The 22,849-nt window shown below is 49.7% G+C and overlaps 10 protein-coding genes across 10 annotated transcripts; 6 read left to right on the forward strand and 4 right to left on the reverse strand.

The window, feature by feature from the left end:
* Window positions 1-469: 469 nt before the first annotated feature.
* On the forward strand, window positions 470-799 carry N7511_009439 (kinase-like domain-containing protein; the record flags this gene model as incomplete). Its single annotated transcript, XM_057131816.1, has 2 exons — window positions 470-598; window positions 629-799. The coding sequence occupies 2 exons, from the start codon at window positions 470-472 to the stop codon at window positions 797-799; spliced, it is 300 nt and encodes a 99-aa protein (XP_056979804.1).
* A 1,490-nt stretch (window positions 800-2,289) lies between these two features.
* Window positions 2,290-3,246, reverse strand: N7511_009440 (putative short-chain dehydrogenase/reductase; the record flags this gene model as incomplete). Its single annotated transcript, XM_057131817.1, has 3 exons — window positions 2,290-2,352; window positions 2,421-3,139; window positions 3,204-3,246. The coding sequence occupies 3 exons, from the start codon at window positions 3,244-3,246 to the stop codon at window positions 2,290-2,292; spliced, it is 825 nt and encodes a 274-aa protein (XP_056979805.1).
* Window positions 3,247-4,384: 1,138 nt separating this feature from the next.
* On the reverse strand, window positions 4,385-6,121 carry N7511_009441 (uncharacterized protein; the record flags this gene model as incomplete). The annotated part of the gene is made up of 2 exons (XM_057131818.1): window positions 4,385-5,786; window positions 5,868-6,121. The coding sequence occupies 2 exons, from the start codon at window positions 6,119-6,121 to the stop codon at window positions 4,385-4,387; spliced, it is 1,656 nt and encodes a 551-aa protein (XP_056979806.1).
* An 870-nt stretch (window positions 6,122-6,991) lies between these two features.
* Window positions 6,992-9,417, forward strand: N7511_009442 (5-methyltetrahydropteroyltriglutamate--homocysteine S-methyltransferase; the record flags this gene model as incomplete). The annotated part of the gene is made up of 3 exons (XM_057131819.1): window positions 6,992-7,002; window positions 7,067-7,388; window positions 7,444-9,417. The coding sequence occupies 3 exons, from the start codon at window positions 6,992-6,994 to the stop codon at window positions 9,415-9,417; spliced, it is 2,307 nt and encodes a 768-aa protein (XP_056979807.1).
* A 949-nt stretch (window positions 9,418-10,366) lies between these two features.
* On the forward strand, window positions 10,367-11,841 carry N7511_009443 (metallophosphoesterase family protein; the record flags this gene model as incomplete). The annotated part of the gene is made up of 4 exons (XM_057131820.1): window positions 10,367-10,493; window positions 10,588-11,045; window positions 11,135-11,415; window positions 11,499-11,841. 4 exons carry the CDS (start codon window positions 10,367-10,369, stop codon window positions 11,839-11,841), a joined length of 1,209 nt encoding a protein of 402 aa, XP_056979808.1.
* A 773-nt stretch (window positions 11,842-12,614) lies between these two features.
* On the forward strand, window positions 12,615-14,112 carry N7511_009444 (NAD(P)-dependent alcohol dehydrogenase; the record flags this gene model as incomplete). The annotated part of the gene is made up of 5 exons (XM_057131821.1): window positions 12,615-12,825; window positions 12,897-13,324; window positions 13,396-13,698; window positions 13,877-13,948; window positions 14,038-14,112. The coding sequence occupies 5 exons, from the start codon at window positions 12,615-12,617 to the stop codon at window positions 14,110-14,112; spliced, it is 1,089 nt and encodes a 362-aa protein (XP_056979809.1).
* A 390-nt stretch (window positions 14,113-14,502) lies between these two features.
* On the reverse strand, window positions 14,503-15,735 carry N7511_009445 (tyrosinase family protein; the record flags this gene model as incomplete). The annotated part of the gene is made up of 1 exon (XM_057131822.1): window positions 14,503-15,735. One exon carries the CDS (start codon window positions 15,733-15,735, stop codon window positions 14,503-14,505), a length of 1,233 nt encoding a protein of 410 aa, XP_056979810.1.
* Window positions 15,736-16,910: 1,175 nt separating this feature from the next.
* On the forward strand, window positions 16,911-18,445 carry N7511_009446 (uncharacterized protein; the record flags this gene model as incomplete). Its single annotated transcript, XM_057131823.1, has 6 exons — window positions 16,911-17,319; window positions 17,391-17,425; window positions 17,500-17,605; window positions 17,653-17,770; window positions 17,834-17,932; window positions 17,986-18,445. The coding sequence occupies 6 exons, from the start codon at window positions 16,911-16,913 to the stop codon at window positions 18,443-18,445; spliced, it is 1,227 nt and encodes a 408-aa protein (XP_056979811.1).
* A 664-nt stretch (window positions 18,446-19,109) lies between these two features.
* N7511_009447 (uncharacterized protein) lies at window positions 19,110-20,460 on the forward strand (the record flags this gene model as incomplete). The annotated part of the gene is made up of 2 exons (XM_057131824.1): window positions 19,110-20,375; window positions 20,425-20,460. The coding sequence occupies 2 exons, from the start codon at window positions 19,110-19,112 to the stop codon at window positions 20,458-20,460; spliced, it is 1,302 nt and encodes a 433-aa protein (XP_056979812.1).
* Window positions 20,461-21,494: 1,034 nt separating this feature from the next.
* N7511_009448 (3-oxo-5-alpha-steroid 4-dehydrogenase family protein) lies at window positions 21,495-22,642 on the reverse strand (the record flags this gene model as incomplete). Its single annotated transcript, XM_057131825.1, has 2 exons — window positions 21,495-22,472; window positions 22,529-22,642. The coding sequence occupies 2 exons, from the start codon at window positions 22,640-22,642 to the stop codon at window positions 21,495-21,497; spliced, it is 1,092 nt and encodes a 363-aa protein (XP_056979813.1).
* Window positions 22,643-22,849: the final 207 nt, after the last annotated feature.

Raw genomic sequence — 22,849 nt, forward strand, 5'->3', positions numbered from 1 at the left:
CGCTGGTGGCAACTTACACACCTTTATGGCCCCCAAAGTGCAACGGGCAGAGAAACTGTCCACCGATGAGGCAAATTGCCTAGCCATTCAAATGCTACGAGCAGTGGCTTTCTTACACGGGCACAATATCGCCCACGGTGATATAAGGCCAGAGCATGTGCTGCTTACCGCCCAGGGCGCAGTGAAACTAAGTGGTTTCGGTGAAGATCAAGATGCAATTCGAGAACTAATACAAATATCACATGGGAGGGACTTCACATCATCTCGATCTGTATCAAGCGCTAGACGAGCTTCAGCTTCTAATCATACGCCACCCTTGTGCATTCGGAGCAGAGTATCAAATTCAAGCATACCCTATCTTCCACCCGAAAGATTTCCCAGTCGTCGTGGCTCTCGTCGTCAGAGTTATACGCACCAAGACGTCAATGATGTCAGAAAAGGCGATATATGGGCATGCGGAATCATCTACATGTTCCTTCGATCTGGCAAGTTTCTCTGGCAGAGTGCCCAGAGCGTCACTCCTGATGAAGCTTATGTCAATTACCTGAACTGTCGTCTGGAGGACGATGGCTATAGTCCTATACAGGCTCTGGGAAATGTAAGTCACACTAAGTTTTACCTCGATTAGACCCCTACAAAGATTGAGTCTAATACTTTTGTCATTCAAAAGCGGTGCCGAAATGTGGTTTACGCGATGTTACATCCAGTCGCGGGATCACGGATTACTGCCGCCGAGATCTTGAGATCCGAGTGGGCCCTCGGAGTTGCAGTTTGTGAAGTTGGGGAGAAGGGGCTCTGAGCAACAGTTGATGTTTCCTGAATCAGAAGCCATATGTGGCGGAAGAGGTGGCTGAGGAGGTGGCTGCTCGGAACTGCGAAATCCCGAGGAATCACCGCTTCGGCCGAAAGTTCAGATATGATATCCATGGATAGTTCATTGCAGAATAACTGAGCAGTAGAATGAAGAGAAGTCCTATGGGCTTGAAGCCAGGACTGAAACTGTACTATATTATAATGTTTGATCATGATCCTTTGTGCCTGGCGGCAAACAGTGACCAACATTGAACAAGGCAACCTGGTACAGATCTCTTAACCAATGCAGTAAGTTGTCACGAGCGCCTTGACAGTATTAGCGCAGCTGATGGCAATACCAGCACGTCTCCACACTCCTTTCGAATCAGAATGATATCTCCTGAATAAACACCCACGTGACGTAGTGAGCCGGAGGAATAAAAGCCTGGATCAGGCCCGGGTTTCGGCCCAGGGGCTCTTCTTTAGTGAAGGCAACATTTTCCAGATTTTCGAACGCCTAGAGAATCAAACATAGGCCCAAGCTAGGTCTCTGATATCTGCAGGTAAGTTGTTATAATGTGTTACCTTCGCCAGTTAGCATTCACTCACGGATCCAGCTCAATCCCCGATACTTTTCCTCTTTCAACTCAACGGCAAAATGATCATCACGCGCGGCTTTTCTCTCACAAATTTTGTGATCGCAAGCTCAGCATTCTGCTTCCAAGTTTGCGTTTTGTATCCTTGGCATCACAAACTCGATGATGAATTTCAACAGCTGAAGGTCGAGCATCTTCGCCTACTACAGGAAGGGGAGGAGAATCGATTAAAAGAGTTGACAACCATCCGTGAACATCTTGGGATTCTAAACGCGAAGAAAAATTAGAGCCATTTTAATTTTGATTTTGTACAGCGTCATGCATATCTTGAAAGATTGTCAATATAGAAATCCGAACCAATTTATAGAATGCATCGTACTGCCGGGGGCAACCTTAAGGGAGTTATTTTTTCGCTCTAAACAGAATACTTCTCCAGATAGTGAAAGTCAAGTGCAATTTTGGATTTTGTTGTGATTCATTTCCTTTTCTTGGTGGTGACTTTAATACTCGGTTTACAACTTCCAACGTTGTTATGCGAGAGCACTGTCATTGTTGATATTGCCCCCAAACCAATATGCGAAAAAACATTATTGTCGGTGAGCTTCCAAAGTTCTGCAGGAAATATCCTTCTTTTCTTACTATCTTGTAAACTCGAGGACCAAACTGGATATCTCGTGGCTATTGTTATCTGACGCCCACAAACGGTGATGCAATCAGAGTGGTGCCCATGTACCAGAGAATGAAGTTGACTCCGCGTTTCAGGCATCTCACAATTGAAAGTGGAAAATAAATGTAGAAACACATGTCATAATCCTCATCCTTCTCAGGCGAGTGATTATTCTTGATTCTGTCTCAAAAATTGTGGAGATTTCATCAATGCTTAATAAATTTTAAACAAGACCTACCGAATCGTGAACCCACCATCAATCCGAATATCCGCCCCATTAATCATCCCACTAGAATCCTATCAAGCTTACAGGTCAGCAAACCAATCCCAACGACGAAGCCAACCGCGACGAAGTAAGAACCCACCTGACAAAGAAACAAAACCGCATCAGCAACCTCCTCCGGCAAAGCAAACTTGCCCGTAGGAATATTTTCCAGAAAAGCCTTCCGAACCGTTTCCTCCCCCCAGGCCTTTTTCCCCAACTCGGTCCAAGCAACAGTCGGCGAAACTGTATTAGCCGTGATGCCCCGCCCTCCCCACTCCGAAGCCATACTCCTCGTCAACCCCAGCAAGCCCGCTTTAGAGGCACAATAAGCACCGTGGCGATATAACGCTGCATGCGCAGCTTGGGAAGAAATGCTGATGATCCTCCCTGGCGGAGCTGGAACCATCGATGAAGCCGATTGTCCAGACTCAGATGCCGCGAAATAACTCCTTGCGAACGCCTGCGAGCACAGCATCGGACCAAGGATATTGGTCGTTAGGTGTTTTAGCGTCTCGGACGGAGGTGTGATCTCCATATTAGATAGGGAGACGTAGCCGGCTGTGTTGATTAGTATACTTGGAAATGGGTTCTCTGCTGCGGAGAATGGTTGCTGTGATAGGGAGTCGAAGGCGGATTGGACTGAGTCGGGTGATGTTATGTCGCATTCGTAGGTGCGGATGTTGTCCATTGTGCCTTCCTTAGCCCCGTACCCTGATTCTAAGAGTTCGTCGCGCCTTGTAGCTTCGAAGGGGGCGTAAAGAATTGCTAGGCTTGCTCCTTGTGCGTGGAGCTTTTTGCCTATGCTCGATCCTAGGCCTCCTAGTGGGTTGTCAATTGCTGAGTTCGTTATATATACAGGGCGTTGTGTGGTGCTTGTTCATACCCAGGCCTCCTGGGAGTATTGCTAGTCTGCCGGCGAATGTCATTGTGAAGAGCCCTATTAGATAGAACACCGCTACCAAAGAAAAATGCTGTAATAATGAATTGTATATGGATAGATGTCAGATAGAAGATGAAAGTTAGAAGTTGGGCTATTTCCCCGGCTTTGGAGTGAGGGGAGCGTGTACGTTTTCGGCAATGATCACCCGCTTGACGTCAGACAAGACTAGCCCTTGATCTCCGTGAGCTAAACAGATGTTTCTACGGCGTTAGTATCTTGATGCGTTACTGGAGACCTACCGTTAGTCTCTGGTTTGAAATCTTGGGACTCGGGGGTAGCGACTGAGCCCCCGGATTGACAAAACTCAATTGCAGGGTGCTCTGTCCAATCATATCAAGATAACACACCGGGTTGCTCGGGACTATCACTTTATGCATCTACGTGTCTACGAGCGGTTTGCTGTAGCTGACAATCTACGATGCCGATATGTCAATCAGGCAGGTCCAGTGGGAGAGAGAGATAATATCTCTGTGCAGGACATCGTACTGCAACTCTCAATCCAACAGCTCGATCCCAAGTCATGCACACATTGAATGTGTAAATATGGGCATAACTTTCGCGCACGGAGCAGATCAGAGACCTGATCGATCAAGCGACACCCTGCACATGTACAGGCCGAACTTCAAACCAGCATTGTGCCAAAAGGCAGTAATGTAGGAATGCAGGATATCGCAGAGACCGACGGAGCACACCGATAGCGCAAGACCGAGACAGTGACTGCAGCCAGCATAGGGCGAAGAAAGTCTGGAACAGGCATGATCAACTTGCCAGTAGCAAACCGCAGATCTACATCTCCGAAGAGGCAGTTAGTAGCATCCGCCTTGAGCACCGCGTCTGCAAGGCAGGACACCAAAGAGGGAAGAGGGATGAAGCGTGCATGTCCTTTCGCTGGTATTGTCCAGATCAAGTTTTAACGGTAATATCTCAGAACGAGGCTTGCGCTTTCGGCGGACCAAAAAACGCGAGACCTCGAACACCCGTCATGCGTGTTACGTAAAAATACACTTACTCTGTGCATCCCTGCATGGATGCCATGTTAGATCCTCCTCGGTGCTTCACCCTCGTCGCCATAACCCGTCAGAAGCACCACATTTTGAATCGGCGAGCGGGATGAAAGTTCAGACTCACACTGAAACATCCTTGGTCTCCTCCCGCTCAATGGGCTGGTTGACCTCGGAATTCGAGTCAGTGACCTTGAGATGCTTGAACCAATCATCGTTCGACTTGCGCCACCATTCAGCGATAGCAAGGATAGTGACACCACCCATAATGACGATGGCGTAGTTGAACAGACTCGAGTCTTCGTCGATAGCATGGTTCGAGTAAGCCGGTGCGCACAGCACGGCAAAAGCGAAACCGTTCCAGATGAATGTGACAACGGCAGCCACAACACCGAATCGACCCAAGTCCCAAAAGCCCGGGCGGAAGGTTTTGCGCGTGATGAAAGCGCGACCGATTCCAACGAGGCCATATGCTGCAAGTGATCCAGCTGCAGAAGTCGAGATCAAACTGGAGAAAGCCACTTGAGACGGGAGCTGTGTGCAAAGCAAAAGAGCGGCGATGGTCGAGATAAAGATAATCGCGTTATGAGGCTGCTTTGATTTCGACACACGCGATAGGAAATCGCTGTATGGGAAGACACCGTCACGCGCCACGGCGAACACAAGTCGTGAAACAGCCACCAAGGAGATTGAGGTATTAAGAATAGCTCCGATCATTGAGATGATTGTCATCACCACATGGGCATGTGGTCCAAGCGCCAAGGCGTACATGTTGATGAACGGCTGGGGCGCGCTGGTGTTGTAGAATGTCTCGATGGGTGGCATGCAGAACAAGAACAAGATGATGATCGGGAAACCACACAATGCGGAGGCGACAGTGGCCCAGAAGATGCCCTTAGCAGCTGCCTTCTTCGCAGAGATAGTCTCTTCCGCAACATGGCCCGACGCATCTTGTCCAACCAAGCAGCTGCCCACCAGGAACCAGGACAGAACCCAGTTGAGACCGGGACTCGTACCACCACCATTGTATGTAGACGTGAAGACGTATTCAGCGGATTGGAATCCGTAAGTTTTGGACACGCCGATGGGAAGCCAAATGAAGTTGAGCAACATGTCGATGATGATCACCGTGAAACCCGCCCGGAACACCCCGGAGTACATACGCGGTGGGAGGAAGTTCAACGCGGTTGCGATGGCCAAGAACAACAATGAGAAAGCCCAGGCCACGGCGCGGGCTCGTACATCGGACGTCTCATATGGGAAGCTTGTTTCCGGATTGAATACGACAACTTCAGAGATGAGGTAATTGGCAACCCCAAACGAGTCACTGGCCAAGAAGGCAGTCCACGCAACCAACGTCCACGCCGCAACGAGGAAGGAGACGAACCGACCAACTCGACCACCACCCCATGATCGGAATGCCCAGTAGTAGATAGACCCCGCGGCGGGGTAGCTCGAGCAAGCTTCAGCGAGACAGGCAGCGGTGATGATCGAGAAGATGCTACCAGAAATCCAGGAGCTCCATCTGAATGAGATAGGTGTTAGTGATCAACATTGGATTGCAGGACAAGTGCAGCTGAAAGTGCATGGAGCGTGTGATACATACATCGCGGCTGGCCCACCTCCACTGAGGGCGATGTAGAACAACACACGGATGCCTCCAATGCAGTACAAGGCCGAGAAGGAACAGGCAAAGTTGTCAAATGACCCCCAGCCACGTGCCAATACTGCACGATAGCCCAACTTCAGCAAATCGCGATCATCTTCGTTTGTCACCGACATTTCATCGGTATGGACACGGTGAGTCTGCGTTTCTTGGGACTTGGCTTCCACAGGGCTAATACGGTCTGGAGAGGCCATTGCGTGCTGTATCTCTTTTTAGTCTGTTTGCAGCGAATACACTGGGGATGTCACCAAAAACGAGAGACTGGATGCTTGACGATTCCCACTGCACTCTCAACAGTTCTGGAAGAGTCCGGAATTAACTTTTTCGATGGCAGATCACGTGGGCCGATCAATTGCTTGAACGGAGACCGATGTTCGGGGGATTCTGGAATGTTGTGGATGTGACTTGGTATCTGTTAGTCAAATAGGGGTTGACTCAATTGTTGGAGTTTGGTTGACTACAGTTCCCTGGGTTACTGTAGATGATTTTGTTTCTGCGTGTTGTAGCTCTGACCAATTGGTTCTAGGTCCGCGGGGTTAGACAAGAAGCATGTTTACGTCGTACTCCCAACCATTCGCCTCGTGGTCCGGCCCTGGGACCCAATAAATATGATCATGGCAATAACAATGACCAGTATAAAAAAACAAATATCAACTAGCCAATTCATGCATGGCCATGTCCTTACCGAATGCCTGCACAAACTATTGAGTCTTATCGATGACACCCAATGGCGTGATCGACCTTAGTGCCCCGATCACGGAGATTACCGTGGGGAGTATGTACGGAGTATGAACTGTAACTTACATGCTGATCCCCGCCAGCAGGGCCAAGAGAGGGGGTGGTAATAAATATTCCCCGGTATTGTAACTGTATGAGGGCTCAATGACAGTACCACTGCCCCTCCGTGTAACTCCCCGTTGGGTTAGTGTGTTTTCCCTTCCCCTCTATTTTCTTCGAGCTTTTCCCTCTTTCCTTTCTCTTTCTTCTTCATCTCTCCAAAGCATCGTTGTTTGCTTAAGAGACATTGCCCATTCCCCCCCTCATACACACACACAACCGTCAAGATGGTTCAATCGTATGTTCTATCTTCAATCCACCATTCCTCTATTTCTCGGTCATACTGACTCCTTGCTCTTTAGATCTGTTTTGGGTTTCCCCCGTATGGGAAAGCTCCGTGACCTCAAGAAGGCCACTGAGGCTTACTGGGGTGACAAGATCTCCCGTGATGAGCTCCTCGCCGAGGGCAAGCGTCTTCGTCTTGCCCACTGGCAGATCCAGAAGGATGCCGGTGTCGATGTTATCCCTAGCAACGACTTCGCTTTCTACGATCAGATTCTCGACCACCACCAGCTCTTCGGAACCATCCCCGAGCGTTACACCAAGTACAACCTTCACCCTCTCGATGAGTACTTCGCTATGGGTCGTGGTCTCCAGAAGGAGGGTGTCGATGTCCCCGCTCTCGTACGTGTCTACCGTATTATATTTCTTTTTGGAATCATGCCTAACAATTTTACAGGAGATGGTCAAGTGGTTCGACAGCAACTACCACTACGTCAAGCCTGCCCTCCAGGACAACCAGGTCTTCAAGCTCGCTGCTGAGCCCAAGCCCGTGACTGAGTTCCTCGAGGCCAAGGCCGCTGGCATCACCACCCGCCCCGTCATCCTCGGTCCTGTCTCTTTCCTGACCCTCGCCAAGGCCGACCGTGGCCAGAGCGTTGACCCCATCTCTCTCCTGGACAAGCTTGTTCCCCTCTACGTTGAGCTCCTCGAGAAGCTCAAGGCCGCTGGTGCCGAGGATGTCCAGATTGATGAGCCCGTCCTCGTCTTCGACCTTGCTGAGAAGTCCAAGGCTGCCTTCAAGCCTGCCTACGAGAAGATTGGTGCCCTCGCCGCCAAGGGTCCCCGTATTACCCTCACCACCTACTTCGGTGACATCGTCCACAACGTTGATGTCCTCGCCCACCTCCAGAGCCTCTACGCCATCCACATTGACCTTGTCCGCAACCCCGAGCAGCTTGACACTGTTGTTGCTGCCCTCGGTCCCAACCAGGTCCTCTCTGCTGGTGTCGTTGACGGTCGTAACATCTGGAAGACCAACTTCAAGGCTGCCATCGAGAAGGTCGAGAAGGCCATCCAGAAGCTCGGCAAGGAGCGTGTCGTCGTTGCCACCTCCAGCTCCCTGCTCCACGTTCCCCACACCCTTGAGAGCGAGAAGACCCTCGATGCTGAGGTCCGCGACTGGTTCTCCTTCGCTGTTGAGAAGACCGCTGAGGTCGTCGTGATCGCCAAGGCCGTCTCCGAGGGCCCCGCTGCCGTCCGCGCTGAGCTCGAGGCCAACGCCAAGTCCGTTCAGGCCCGTGCTTCTTCTGCCCGCACCAACGACCCCGCTGTTAAGGCCCGCCAGGCTGCCGTCACCCCCGAGATGCACAACCGTCAATCTCCCTTCCCCACTCGCCACGCCGAGCAGGGCAAGACCCTCAAGCTTCCTCTCTTCCCCACCACCACCATTGGTTCCTTCCCCCAGACCAAGGAGATCCGTGTCCAGCGTAACAAGTTCACCAAGGGTGAGATCACCCCCGCTGAGTACGAGAAGTTCATTGAGAAGGAGATCGAGGAGGTTGTCCGCATCCAGGAGGAGCTCGACCTTGACGTTCTCGTCCACGGTGAGCCCGAGCGTAACGACATGGTCCAGTACTTCGGTGAGCGTCTCACTGGTTACGTCTTCACCACCCACGCCTGGGTCCAGTCTTACGGTTCCCGTTGCGTGCGTCCCCCCATCATCGTTGGTGACATCTCTCGTCCCGCTCCTATGACCGTCAAGGAGTCCAAGTACGCTGCTTCCATCACCAAGAAGCCCATGAAGGGTATGCTCACTGGACCTATCACCTGTCTCCGCTGGTCCTTCCCCCGTGACGATGTCCACCAGTCCGTCCAGGCTCAGCAGCTCGCTCTCGCTCTCCGCGATGAGGTTGTTGACCTTGAGGCCGCTGGCATCCACGTCATCCAGGTCGATGAGCCTGCTCTCCGTGAGGGTCTCCCTCTCCGCACTGGCTCCGAGCGTGTTGCCTACCTCAAGTGGGCCGTCGACTCCTTCAAGCTGTCCACCGCCGGTGTCACCGACGGCACTCAGATCCACTCCCACTTCTGTTACTCTGAGTTCCAGGACTTCTTCCACGCCATTGCTGCCCTCGATGCCGATGTCCTGTCCATCGAGAACAGCAAGTCTGACGCTAAGCTCCTCCAGGTCTTCATTGACCAGGCTTACCCCCGTCACATCGGTCCCGGTGTCTACGACATCCACTCTCCCCGTATCCCCAGCGAGCAGGAGATCAAGGACCGTCTCGAGGAGATGCTGCAGTACCTCACTCCTCAGCAGTTGTGGGTCAACCCCGACTGTGGTCTGAAGACCCGCCAGTGGCGCGAGACCAAGGCCGCCCTTGAGGGTATGGTCGCCGCCGCCAAGTTCTTCCGCGCCAAGTATGCGCAGTAGATCCTTTCAACCCTTAACCATTTTAATAGGAGGCGACATTCTCAACCTGTCGTCTCTGGATCGGGGCATTTTATTTTATGATGAGTTACGAAGATGATACCAAAAGTTCAACATATGGGTTTCAATGGGTTTCTAGAGGATACCAAAAGCGGGCCTGGAGTTTCAACATGACTGACGATTATATCTGACATGGCTGCTGTGACTTTAACGACACGCAGCCGTGTCGGGTTTTACTATTTCAACATTGTGTGGTTTCCACATGTGCAAGGTGTACAACCTTGCTTGATCGATCTCGATCAACTGTTTCTATTATCTTGTAGAAACAGATGTCAATATTACATTTCCACAATATTTTTTTCTTCCCGTAGACATGTAGTTGTGTTTTTCTTTCAGAGCAACCGCAGTAGGTGTTGATCGATGCTTGGGTGTCCTTGTCCGAACCATAATGCTGTTATAGTATAGCAGGGTCCTGTACAGTATTGTTCTGCACACTAGGCCCTCTATCCCCTAATTTCTGAGTGTTGTTGTGTAGCCTGGTAATTTGTCTCGATCCATATTCATTGTGGAGTGAGGCATATCCACACCAGTTGGCCCTTTGTGGAGTGTAAGGGCAGAGAGGAGATGCGGAGGCTGGGGTATGCACCAGGACTTATATACATATATATACGCGGACAAGGACCTTGAGTAACGGGAGACACCTTGGTAGAAAGCCCCAAGGTCCTGTTCCATACACGAAACACAACCGAAGCTTGCCCTAAGACCTAAGATAAGCCAACAATGGCGTGCATGACCCTGTCAGCAAAATGCGGGGGAAAAGGGATGTGCGTCTTGGCGCCCCATTCCCGCTCCAACCACTTGACCTTTCCCTTGCACTGACCTCGAGACCTGAATGAGACCCTGAATGGGATCATATTGGTGAGAATATATCTATCCCAGCTCTATTTTCAACATGGCACCCTCACTCGATAGACTGTCGACCCAGACAGTCCTCCGAACACCAACGGAGCGCACGCTTCGATTCACAGAGAATGGCACCTTCCACATCTCCGTCTTTGAGGATCTACACTTCGCCGAGGGTATGTACCCAAATAGCTAACCCGAAACCATCACGCCTTCACCCAATTCTAGAGAAGGGGCCAAACAGTGAAATACAGACTAACCCATATACAGACGACAAAAAAGATGCAAAATCAACAGAAGTCATGTCATACATCCTGGCAAAAGAACAAATCGACTTCGTAGTCCTAAATGGAGACCTTGTATCAGGCGAGCGGACCCAAAAAGCCGACAGCAAGAAATATGTCGACAGAGTCGTGTCCCCGCTGCTATACGGCGGATACAAATGGGCCTCGACGTACGGCAACCACGACAGCGAGGTCAATCTCGACCCGAAGAAGGACATGTTCGAAGCCGAGACGCGCCATGCGAACAGTCTAACTGAAAGCAGGGTCTCCGGCCCCAAAGCGGGGATCACGAATTACTACCTGCCGGTCTTTTCGCACCGTGCTGCGCCGACGGACAAACCGGCGCTTATTCTTTGGTTCTTCGATTCGAAGGGCGGTCACTACTATCAGCCCGAGGGGCAAGGGGGGCCGTCCGTCAAGAGGCCTAGTTGGATTGATGAGTCGGTAAGCATTCAGCGATATTGGAGTCTGGGGGCACAGGAGGCGCGTGGAATGCAGAATGAACGGCTGACTGTGATGTGATTGCTTTGCAGGTTGTGGATTGGTTCACGGAGACAGAGTCTGCGATCAAGGCAAAATGGGGAGTCATCCCCTCGCTGGCCTTTTACCATATCCCGGCCCATGCAATGCTGGAATATCAACGCAAGGATCGCGTGGATCCGCACCGGAACCCGGGGGTTAATCGTGAACGGGTTAACCCCCAGGGGACCGGCGACTGGAGCTATGATAGACAGGATGTCAAGTTCATGAAGGCGCTTCTTGAAACGGAGGGATTGATTGCTGGGTTTAGTGGTCATGATCATCAGAATGATTGGTATGCAGAATCCTACATTCAACATCCAAATACTAAATACCAAATATTATATCCTATGACTACAATACTGACAATGAAAACAGGTGTTTCAAGTGGGACGGCACCTTAGTCGACCATGATTTAACCGGAAATGGCATGAACATGTGCTACGGCCGACACACAGGATACGGAGGCTACGGTGATCTAACGCGTGGCGGGCGTCAAATCCTGCTGAATGAAACGAATCTAAAGGAAGAAATCGAGACATGGATCCGGTTGGAGGATGGATCCATTTCTGCGCATGTCACGTTGAACTCGACCTATGGTCAGGATCCGTATCAGGCTGTCTCGAATGCTGGTTCGACGCGGCCCAGTGTACATTCGGAGGGATCGGTGCTTTCGCTTTTCTGGATGTTCATTCCTTTGGCTAAGCTTTTCCGTTGGTAGATGTTGGCTCGTTGCTGTTTGTTTTATTTTTATATTTTATATTCTTGTTTCACGGCAATGGAATGGGTGGCTTTGCTGCTATTTGGTTGGAGTTGTTTATTGCTTTATAACTTATGTCCAATTCGGAATAATGAGAGATTGCGATGGTGTTGTTCAAAGTCGGAGGTCTTGATGGGGACTATGCACATGAAGATCAGAGTAGGGTAAAGATCTTCCGGTGGCCAAAGAAATCCAAACAAAGACTTGGAGCTGAATGGAGATATCTATTGAAATGGGGACATCGCGATGGCAGTCTAGTCGAGCGGACAGGTCAACACTGGCAATGAAGAGCATAGGCAAAAACCCAACAGCAGGTCAGGTAGGAAGCGATCAGCGGCCACTAGAAGTAGTATGACTCTAGGAGGGAACACAGAGGTGGCGAAGAGAAAGAGTGTCTACGTTGCTATCGTGCCAGTGGCAAGTCTTGTAGATCACAAAGACCTGCATCATCCACAGACCGCTACTTCATGCAGTAAGCAGACCCCCAATGCATTATCTAGCCGCTGCATACGCAACTGATTCTTCCATTCATAAATGGGGTTGATCCCATACAAGCGAGTTATAACGGAAACCCTCCAACAGCAAGCTGCAGTGCCGAGGCAAACAAAGCCAAAGAGGGGATCTACCCCACCTCGTGGACTTGGATTTATTGTGATGTGATAGAAGCATCTTTCTGCTCTATCTTGACAGATGAACCGCAACATCGACCGAAGACTTTAGAGAGTATACGCGCCATGACTGCCACAAAAGCGATTGTGGCCTGGGAACCCATAGAGCCTGGCCAAACGAACTGGTCGCTCGAAGACGTGGACGTTGGCGTACCCGGTGAGGGTGAGGTCCTGGTAGAGATGCTCGCCACTGGAATCTGCCACACGGATATTGTACTCTCCTCCATACCATCAGGAAACCTTGGAATCACATACCCCAAGGTCGTTGGCCATGAAGGTATCAAAGAAGTCATTTCACCAACGCTCTTCGCCCAATTTCCAATACTAAACGTACTAACCAAGCAATAGGATCAGGCATTGTACGCTCCATAGGCCCAAACACCAGTTCCGTAATGGTCGGCGATCCGGTTCTATTATCCTACCACTCATGCGGCTCGTGTAAGAAATGCCACGAGTCGCATCCTGCATACTGTGAGAATTTCGCGTTGGAGAACTACATCGGCCACAAGAATTCCATGAGCATCAGCGGTACCGGCGATGTCATCACGTCCCGATTCTTCGGCCAGTCTAGCTTGGCGCAGTATAGCGTTGTCAGCGAACGGAGTATCGTGAACGTGAAAGGACTGCTCCATGATCAAGACGAGCTGAAACTGTTTGCTCCGCTCGGTTGTGGGTTTCAGACTGGCATGGGCGCCATCTGGAACACTTCAAATGCTGGACCCGAAGATGCTGTTATGATTTTGGGCTTGGGGGCTGTTGGGATGGGGGCACTGATGGTGAGATGTTCCTTTTCTGATCTAGTTCTTCAAGATTGGGGGTCGTTGATGTTGATGTGAAGGAAATACAGACTGCCAAGATACGTAACTGTGAAACTATCATTGTGGTAGATAGAATTGAGGCTCGGTTGCAACTGGCCAAAAGTCTCGGTGCTAGCCATACTATTAACACAGGGGCTTCGGACTATACGACGCTGAGAGAGATTACGATGAGTCTGGTTTCAGGTGGTGTATCAGTGGTTATTGATACGACAGGTGCACCGAGCCTCATCGAAGACTCACTGCAGTGCACACGAAAACTCGGAAAGCTCATTCTGATCGGCGTCCCACCGCGGGGCTACAAGTTGAATATCGATGTAGTGGAGCACATCAATGTAAGTGCCGAACTGTTCAGACCGAAAGATGGAGGGTAACAGGCTGACCGTGGGTTCGGTTCAGTCGGGGCGTTCGATTATGGGGTGTATTGAAGGCGATTGTATTCCATCAGAGGTGTGATTCCCTCACTAATCTTCTGCATTCTCAGTTGAAACGTCATGCTTAACATATCTTTAGGCAATCCCACAGATGATCAAATGGTATAGAGAGAGCCGCTTTCCAATTGACCAGTCGGTTCGGAGTTTCGAGGTATGTTGCCAATTTTAGTGCACTTGACTTGTTTGGGCTTTCTTTTTTTGAGTTTTCACAGTGCATTTTTAATGGAAAACACTCTTTAGGCATCGCAATTTAGAGAGGCACTTTCGCAGCTCAAGGAAGGAACAGTGATCAAGCCAGTGTTGGTATGGAGTTAACCCTTAGTTATCAATTTCATGTGGATGTTTCGGGTAAAACGTTCTTCAACCCGAATTCAGTTAGAGTAAAACGTTAGTATTGAATATTCACACTGATCATTGGTGATCATTGGTGGGAATTGGGGGCTTTGACTAGTCGTTTATAATAGTTTTAATTAATCCAAATTCACTACAAGGGAGAGTGGCCAGAGGATATATTATATCCGGATGAACCGGAAGCTATGACAGTGGTCTTTGCTTTTCACTTGGCCTTGCCCCTGAGACTGCCGTTATTTAATCTATCATCTATTATGTACAAGCAGAAATAACAGTAGACTCCAGTGAGAGAGCCACACAGATAGGAAAGTCATAGAGGTGCACTAGCTATAACTTTGAGGCCATTGCTATCCCTCAAATATAGATATAGCAGAAAGGACCAGAGGTGGTGCTCATGATATCGCTCATAGCAATAGGGCCTTCACCGGCAAAACCAACGTTAACCATGGTATCCAAAGTAGTGTTTGGCGAGGCAGGCATGTTCAAGAAAGTAGCAGTACCAGAAATGGCATTGAGACGGTTCTTGCGGTCCAGGTTCTGCCAGATCCACCAGGTACGATCAATCATACCGTGGTGGAGCCAGAAAGCCGGGTCACCAGGGCTGACATAGACATCACGACCAGGATCACCACCCATGGAGTAGTGACCACCACCGTGAACACCAATAGACCCGCTGCCGGGGACACCCTGCATGTTCATCTCGAAGTCCCAAACGGAGTCGTGGCGGAGAATGAGATCCACGACCGAGGTGTAGTTGGCGTAGCTCTTGACGATGGCGGTCGTCAGATCGCGGTTCAGACAACGTGGGTTGTAGTCCAGTGGGTTTTCAGCGACGCTGACATTTCCGCCAGGGAGATTCAAGGCGGCTGGGCCCATGTTGACGGTGTAGTTCAGGAAGGGGCCACTAGTGACACAACCACCACCTGTTCCGGTGGGGAGATCGACAGTCGGGTAAGCGCCCAGAGCCAGTTGGATATCGCCGGCTGCTGGGATGTAGACACCATTGCCGGACATGGAGGTGTCGCTGCCGTCAAAGACTTCGGAGCTCTCCAGGTCGTCAGCATCGGCGGCCCAGTTCCAGTACGGGTAGTCACCAGTGTAGCCACACTCGTTACGGAGTGCCTCCTCGAAGTTCCAGATGAAGTAACGGTGCCACGCCAGGAAGGTACCCGTGTAATGAATGCCCAGAGTCTGGTTGATGTGCGTAGCAACAAAGTCATCGTAACGAGATTTGGCACCAGCAGCCACGTTGGAGGGGGTACGGGCTGGCAACTCTGTGAGACAAAGCACAGACTTGATGTAGGACTTCTTCTGCGGTTTCGAGAAGGACCTCCAATCGCGACGAATGCGAAGGTTCTGGATCCCACATCCTCCGCGCTTCGTGATGTCCGAGTCACTGGAGACGCTAGCGCTGGAGATGTTATAGGCCAAGTCAGCCAACTGGTCGAGTTGAGCAGCGGCCACCGGCAGCGAGGTGGAAGCAGCCGTGGGCTCAGCAGCAGAGCTCACAACCGAGCTCGAGGCAGCGGGCATAGCCCACGCCTGAGTAAACAGAGCCCCGAGAGCAAGAGCGGAGAATGCAACCATGTTGTGAAGATGAAACACCGCACGTTCCTGTTGCCAAGAGATGAAAAATTGTTCGACCGATTGAAGTTAAATTCGGGCATGATTGACCATTTTAAGGGCTGTCAATCGCCCCCTATTCCAGAGGTTAGACTGATGCACGGTTCATGATAGCGTTCTACTCGCCCTCTGGACTGCACGCGAACTGGCCATTCACCTGAGCTAACGATAGTTCAGGGTCACTTCGGGCCACTGGCCTCCTGGAGCCACTTGGAGCCACTTGCAGCCCTGTGCAGCCACTCAGGGCTTCGGAGAATGTCCCGCTCGGCTGAAGCTCCACCACGACGTTAAGGGACAATCCTGCCCAAGGCGCAGTCCACTTGGGACTTGTCGATCGAGATTCACAGTCGGATCGGCCCTTGGAGCCCTGAAGATCCATATGCGATCACCTCGAATGATGTGTATCACATCCGAGGCCCCTTCTGCACGCCAGATATCTCACCGCCACCTCGTGGCACCTGTTGTTTAGCGGGCTTGGCAATGGTCTTCACAGGGTGTGAATGATTCGATTACAAGCGAGCTGCAATCTGGAAAGCCCTTCCGGTGCCCTAGTGGGCGGAATAAATGAACTGCATGGATATGGTCTCCGCCCCCAATTGATCCGGGGCCTAAGAGTCTCCCAATCCAGCCAATGCCGAGAGAACCCAAGGCATTTCATTGGCCTTGTTTCTGCCATCAAAAGCATCGCTGTACAAAGTACATGCAAGGTGTGTAAGAGAAACTTCTAGAGCGCCCAATGTACAGGGGGTAAATGCTTCTCTCCAGAGAGGCGCTTCGTCTGCACCACATCTCGGCAACACTATAGTGTGGTCTGATTTCGCTGCCGCGGTTTCTCCAAAGCCCCAGACGAGACGCCCTAAACAAGAAAATTGTGATTGTCTCGGTTAGAAATATACTTCCGCCATCAAAATGTGCTCGAACGAGTGGATATCAAGGGGAAAGAAACGACCCCGGCGGAAATGTACGGACCCGAAACTCACTATTTGCCTGCTCCGAAGCCACGCGAACCTTGAAGCGAAGGCGCTTTATTCATAGTTGTGAGGCGCCTGCATAAGCCGATAATCCTTCATTGCTACCCTGGTCAACATAATCTCTCCATTCCCCCTATGTCCCCACGGCAGTGACCCTCTGCGACAGCCATGTCAGATACATCATATTTGGCAGGCGCCGGCCTACCAGATATCGATCAAGGATGGCGCATTCTCCTAGCCACGGGTATTACAACCGCAGTGGCGCTACTGATCGTGCTGGCGCGGTTCTACGTGCGCATCTTCATCATTCGCAATGTCGGCTGGGACGACTATACCATGGCCCTGACGATGCTTTTGTCGCTGTCTGGGTTTGCGATTATTGTTCCAGAAGTGAAGTATGGCGCCGGTAGACATACGGCTTATGTGCTGGAAACAGCATCCAAAGCGATGCACTTGAATTTCGCAACCCAGGGAATTTACCTATGGGCCATTGGTTTGGTCAAGGTCTCGATTGGGTTGTTTTTGCTGCGCTTTGCACCCCAGAAAAGCTTTAGGATCTTTATTTGGGTAGTAATCAGTATGTACCAGTGGATTCGCTTCCTCTTAGTGTCTTCGTTCGCATACTCATGCATTCGGTCTACCCCACAGTTCTCATGACGCTGTATACAACGGTCTGTTTCTTGGTCAGTAACCTATTTCGACATTTCATCAGTGCTATTGATGCTTCATAGTGAAACTGACACCTGGTTTCACATAGACTTTGATGTTTGAATGCAAAGACATCCGAACGAATTGGGACAAATCGGTTGTCTCCCAATGCTTCTCCCCTAGACAACTGCTCATATTGAGCTATACAAACACAGGTATGACGAACTCCGGCAGAATAGCGTGAATGCACTAACTCGAACAGCCTTGAATATTCTAACCGATCTGATATTCTCTATATTGCCAATCTTCATGCTCCGCCATCTCCAAGTCAATCGACGAGTCAAGGCATCTCTTGTTTGTATCTTGGGTCTAGGAGTCTTGTGAGTAACAACCACTCAAATCTACCAAAAATGATAACTAACCGTCGATTCTTAATGACCCAGTGCCTGCGCCGCTGCCTTCGTCAAGATCTCCATCCTCCCCAACTACGGCCGAACCGGAGACTTCCTCTGGGATTATACAAACCTCACAATTTGGGTCGTGTACGTGATCTGCATACATCATTCCCCTCTGAATCAAGACTAATCAACCCCAGCACGGAAAGCAACACCGGTATAATCGCAGGCAGCCTCCCGACCCTAAAACCACTCTTCAAGCGCGTCCTTGGCACATACGGATCGCGATCAAAGACAACACGCGAGTACTACGGTAGCAGGCAATACAAACTGCGATCTATGTCGAGATCTCGTGGCGAACAGCTACACTCGCACGGCCAGTTCACTGGCAACTTGAGCGTCATCGAACATGACGACATGAAGGTTCCGAAATCGAATGCTGTCTCCGCAAACACTTCCTTGACGTATCCTGCGCGTGATGGTAGCAATTCCAGCGAGGAAAGGATCTTGGGAGATGGAATCGTTTGCACGACGGAGGTTATGGTTTCGCATTCGCAGCAGAATTCACCGACACTACCGCCGGCTCCAAGCTCGACGCGGCTAGAGAGAATGAAATCGTTAAAAGGACTTAGATTAGTTGAAGCCGACGATCGTGTTTGAGCGTTTTACTTCTTGGGGGTTATTTGTAGGGTATGGACTTTTCTAATTTTCTAATACATGAATGTTGGGCCTTGAATCCGTGCAGTTTAAGCTCAACTAGTCCACATGGGCATCCATCGCTTCGCTGTAGCCAGAGCAGCTCCGGAGTTCTGACATGATATCAATTTGCCTTTTCATGCTCATGAAAATGATTCTGGATTCGGACAAGAGTCCACCTCGAGCTTGCATTTATTCACTCGGAGTGCGAGTGCTGACCAGGCAATTCTCCAGCAGCGCCTTTTCCTGGGGAATGCAGCCTTGAACGAAGCACTTGAATGTACCACCAGCCTTAAGAGTAGAAGTAGTACTAAGCAAAAATGAAGTCCAGCCTTGTAGCATATGTAAAGTAGATGTATTATTATGGTTCACAAACCAGTAATATAGATACAGGTCTAACCCTAATGCATGAGTAGTGCGTATCAGGATGACAGAACAATACCATCAATACAGATGCTCCAACACACAGGGTGAGGATATAGAGCTATTTCCTGATTGGGGACAGTTTTTTAGACCCGGACTAGGGCTGCACCCTCCTTCTAACAGGCACGAGTGACTGAGCAACTTTTAAATCACTCTTTACGTATCTGATTAACTCCTTTTTGAAATAGCAGTCGGAAATCATTAAATGGCGGCCTCTATTCTCACCATCCCAACAGAGCTGTTGCGCCTCGTATTTGCGGCTTTATCGCGCAGCGACCATTACGTATTATGTCTTACGCATAGGGACTTGCGCGCGGTTGCTGAGCCATTTCTCTACGCTCGTGTCGAATTGACATGGACAAAATCTCAAACCCCTCCGATCGCTCAGTTTTTGCAAAATATTGTGCAAAGGCCCGAGCTCGCAAGTTCTATTTCTGTTCTGATCCTTAGTGGGTACAGCTTCGATGACTACTTCCATAACTATAAGTTAAGTAGTCCGAAACTTCCACTTGGTGAAATTGCTTTGGATAGGCTCATAAAATGTATCGAAAATACCTCCGTTTCATTTGCTAGGGAATGGATCCAAGAGTTACGCGCCGGAACAATGGACGCGTTTATGACGCTCTTATTATCACAGCTGCGAAGTCTGAGATTTCTCCAGCTCAGCCAAAATTTCACACGAGAGAGTCGCCTAATGGGTATGATGCTCCGCTCGGCCCTCTGTGAGAAAAACAGCTATCTCAGTTCCTTTTCACATCTCCAAGATGTCGAGGTTGTGTTTCCCGGCCTTGACCTCTTTGTGCGCAAGTACACAGACGCTAGGAATACCGCAGATGTCCTTCCTCTCTTCTATCTACCATCTGTTGAACGGATAAGGGTCTTGGTCGATAACCCGCCAACTTTCATATGGCCCGGAAAATCCCTTCCAAATCCATCCAAACTCATATCGCTCGATTTGACAATGCTACGTGAAGGGCATCTCGGCCAAGTACTATCAACCACCCCAAAACTTCGGAAATTAAACTGGGATTGGTACTTCCGACGAGATCTTCAAGATGAATATGTCACCGATATCATTGATTTGGATAAAATAGCTGCGGATCTATCCCACGTTCAAAATTCTTTAACAGATTTGACTATTACGGCAGGGTCATCCCTTTCAGAATCGGCTCCCCAATATCCGAAGCTCCGATTTAGCGGTTCGTTCAAAGCTTTTAGCGAACTTCATATGCTGCAAAATCTAGAAATTCCAATTGCATTTCTGCTTGGATTTTCTCCGTCCACGCCAAACAGGGCTCCCTTGGAGGAAGGGCTTCCAAAAAACCTCCAATGGCTAACTGTTACGGACGGACTATCTTTCCAAGAAGAATGGGAATGGGAATGGGAGACTACATACTTGTTAGAAGCTATTCGACCATGGCTACAAGAATGGAAGACGTTTACTCCTCGTCTCCAAGGATTTTGTCTGTTAGTGAGTCAATTGGGAATGTGGGAACCTACGATGCTACAGGACCTTGAAGACATGGGTCACCAGTCAGGAATTCAGGTTCAAATAACTGAACGAGAAACAGCCAGGTACTCAGGTCTCATGTAATAATAGTTTCATTGATGGTATAAGTTTGTTACGGACATACGTATATCCTTTATTGTTGTATACGCTACAGGATTCTATCTCGCTTACCCATCTACAACCTCGAGACTAGCGTAGTCCCACACCTACATAGCCATTACGATACTAGTTAGGCTTTAACAGGTTAATTGAACTATTATTGATTGATTGATCGATTGATTGATTCTCATAGGTGCCAATGCGCTGCAAGGGCTAGGTAATTTGATCCATTTAGCAGACAAGCAATACCCATCATATTCAATTTAGTCTAACGCATATACTTTGAAAAATTCTTGCTCCGGTACTTGAATGATTATTAGATCTGTAATGGCTGAGAAGCCGTACCCACGCCCTAGCTGCCACGTTAGTTTCCATGATGGTGGTAGATATTGTATTTGGGCATATAGAAACTCCGGTCTTTTGAATCCATTCACTCAAACCCGTATGCGCTTTCTCCGACGAGCCAGACTGGACAGAAATCGTTCGATATTTCTGTTTATTGTTGGCACCAGAAAAGCAGCAAAAGAATGTTCAATACTGCCGATGAATATATGTGGAAATCAAATATTTCTCAGGGGGGAGCACCCTATTGATCCTGAATAAAACCAGCCGGACGTAATAGGCTCGGAAGGTGTCTTCTCCCTTGGATATGGCAACATTTCTCGTCTTGGGGATTCAATTGTGACTGTCGTTCCAGTCTAACTTGCCGAAGGGGAGAATATTGGGGGGATACATAGGCTTGGAGTTTGCTTTTTCATCCTTAAATTTCGGAGCTGCCTCTTTAAGATCCGTTTTGGTCATAAAATATTTGAATAGTTAACATGATATCGACGGAGAAGCAACCTCCAGCAATCCCTGATACGTAAGATGACAACCGCATATTGCTTCAGGGACAAGACATTATGATAATCATTAACCGAGAGGCAACACCCAGATCATACATGAATTTAAGGCAAAGAAACAACGTTACATCTTCAGGCCTCACATCCACGCACAGCCTGGTACAACCGCACCTCTTCCAGCAACACCCTTTTCTCCAAACTTTTCAACATACCACTTTCTTCCCCAGCGCGCATGAGGAAGCATATTAGTAACAGCATTAACAACAAAAATGACAGCAGGCAAAGGCAACTGCAAAGCAAGCTTATCAGCACCCCAAGCAACAGGAATCAACCAAGGCGCAAGATGAAGCGGCGGAACCACAGCAGCGGAAGGCGCACCAGCAGGAACAGTCGACAGACTCAGAACCGCCGTACCAGCCAAAGCAAAGCCAAACCACTCAAGCCACTCGAATGCATAGTGCGGGTAAAGAATATATCTAAAAACACCACGCGTAGGCGGGATGACGTAGACTTTATGGAATTTGTTGCGGCTGCCTCCATCGATTTGCCCTGCAGTAGTGCCAGCCTTAGCGTCATCCGATTTCTTGGCTAGACGTTTCTCTGTTTCTTCGCGGCGGAAGCGGAAAAGGGCTGTTTCTGAATAAATGTTTCCTGCCATGCCAATGGCGAAGAGGAGCACGCCCACCGTTGGGATGAAATCCACAATGCCAGGGCGGGCGTGGGGACTATTTTCGTTGGCGTGGAAGCTTGGAATGGTTGGAATGGTGTATCCGCGTATCCATCCGACTAGACAGCTTGAGTTGAACCAGTTGAATGCCATGGCGGATGTCATGACGAATGGGTGGATTGGGGACATGCTTGGGGCAGAGAAGAAGGGGGAGATAATTGAACGGTTGAAGTAGTGGATACAATATAGTCCTGCTACGAGGACATTAGGCCAGGGGAGATCACCAATTGCTGGTGAGGAGGGCGATGGAAGCATCAGATTGTAGATCAGGTTTACAGGCCCGACGATCTCCATGGCGCACCAGGCTATACGACCTGGAATATTGAGAATGGAATTGTTGGAAGTTTTACCTGCCGGATGCCAGGAGAGAAGCCATTGGAATACTGTCACCTGGACCGATGGGATTAGCTTTTGAATGCACCTCTAAGAGATATAGGGGGCCTTACTAGGGGGAAGTATTGGAAGATGTTGAGGATACAAGTGTATACCTGTGGAGTTGGGGGATAGAATTCTGTGCTGGCAGGCATAGCTGCCCAGCAGGTGGAGATTGCCGCACCCATAGCAAAATAGTATGAAGGTCGAAGTTAGGGTAAACACAAAGAGAAGGTGATGTAATGCGCCGAAAGGCGGTCAGGCCGAGAAGGGGTATATTGACAGCTTCAATTTGCTCCGCTCTTTCATTCGGACCTGAGCATTGGGTATTCCAAAAATTGGCAGCAGGTGGAAACATTGTCTTCTTAGCAATCTGCTTCCTCACATACAATGGT

The sequence above is a fragment of the Penicillium nucicola genome (assembly GCF_028828085.1).
Source record: "Penicillium nucicola strain IBT 29836 chromosome Unknown utg000010l, whole genome shotgun sequence".
NCBI classification, from domain to species: Eukaryota; Fungi; Ascomycota; class Eurotiomycetes; order Eurotiales; family Aspergillaceae; genus Penicillium; species Penicillium nucicola.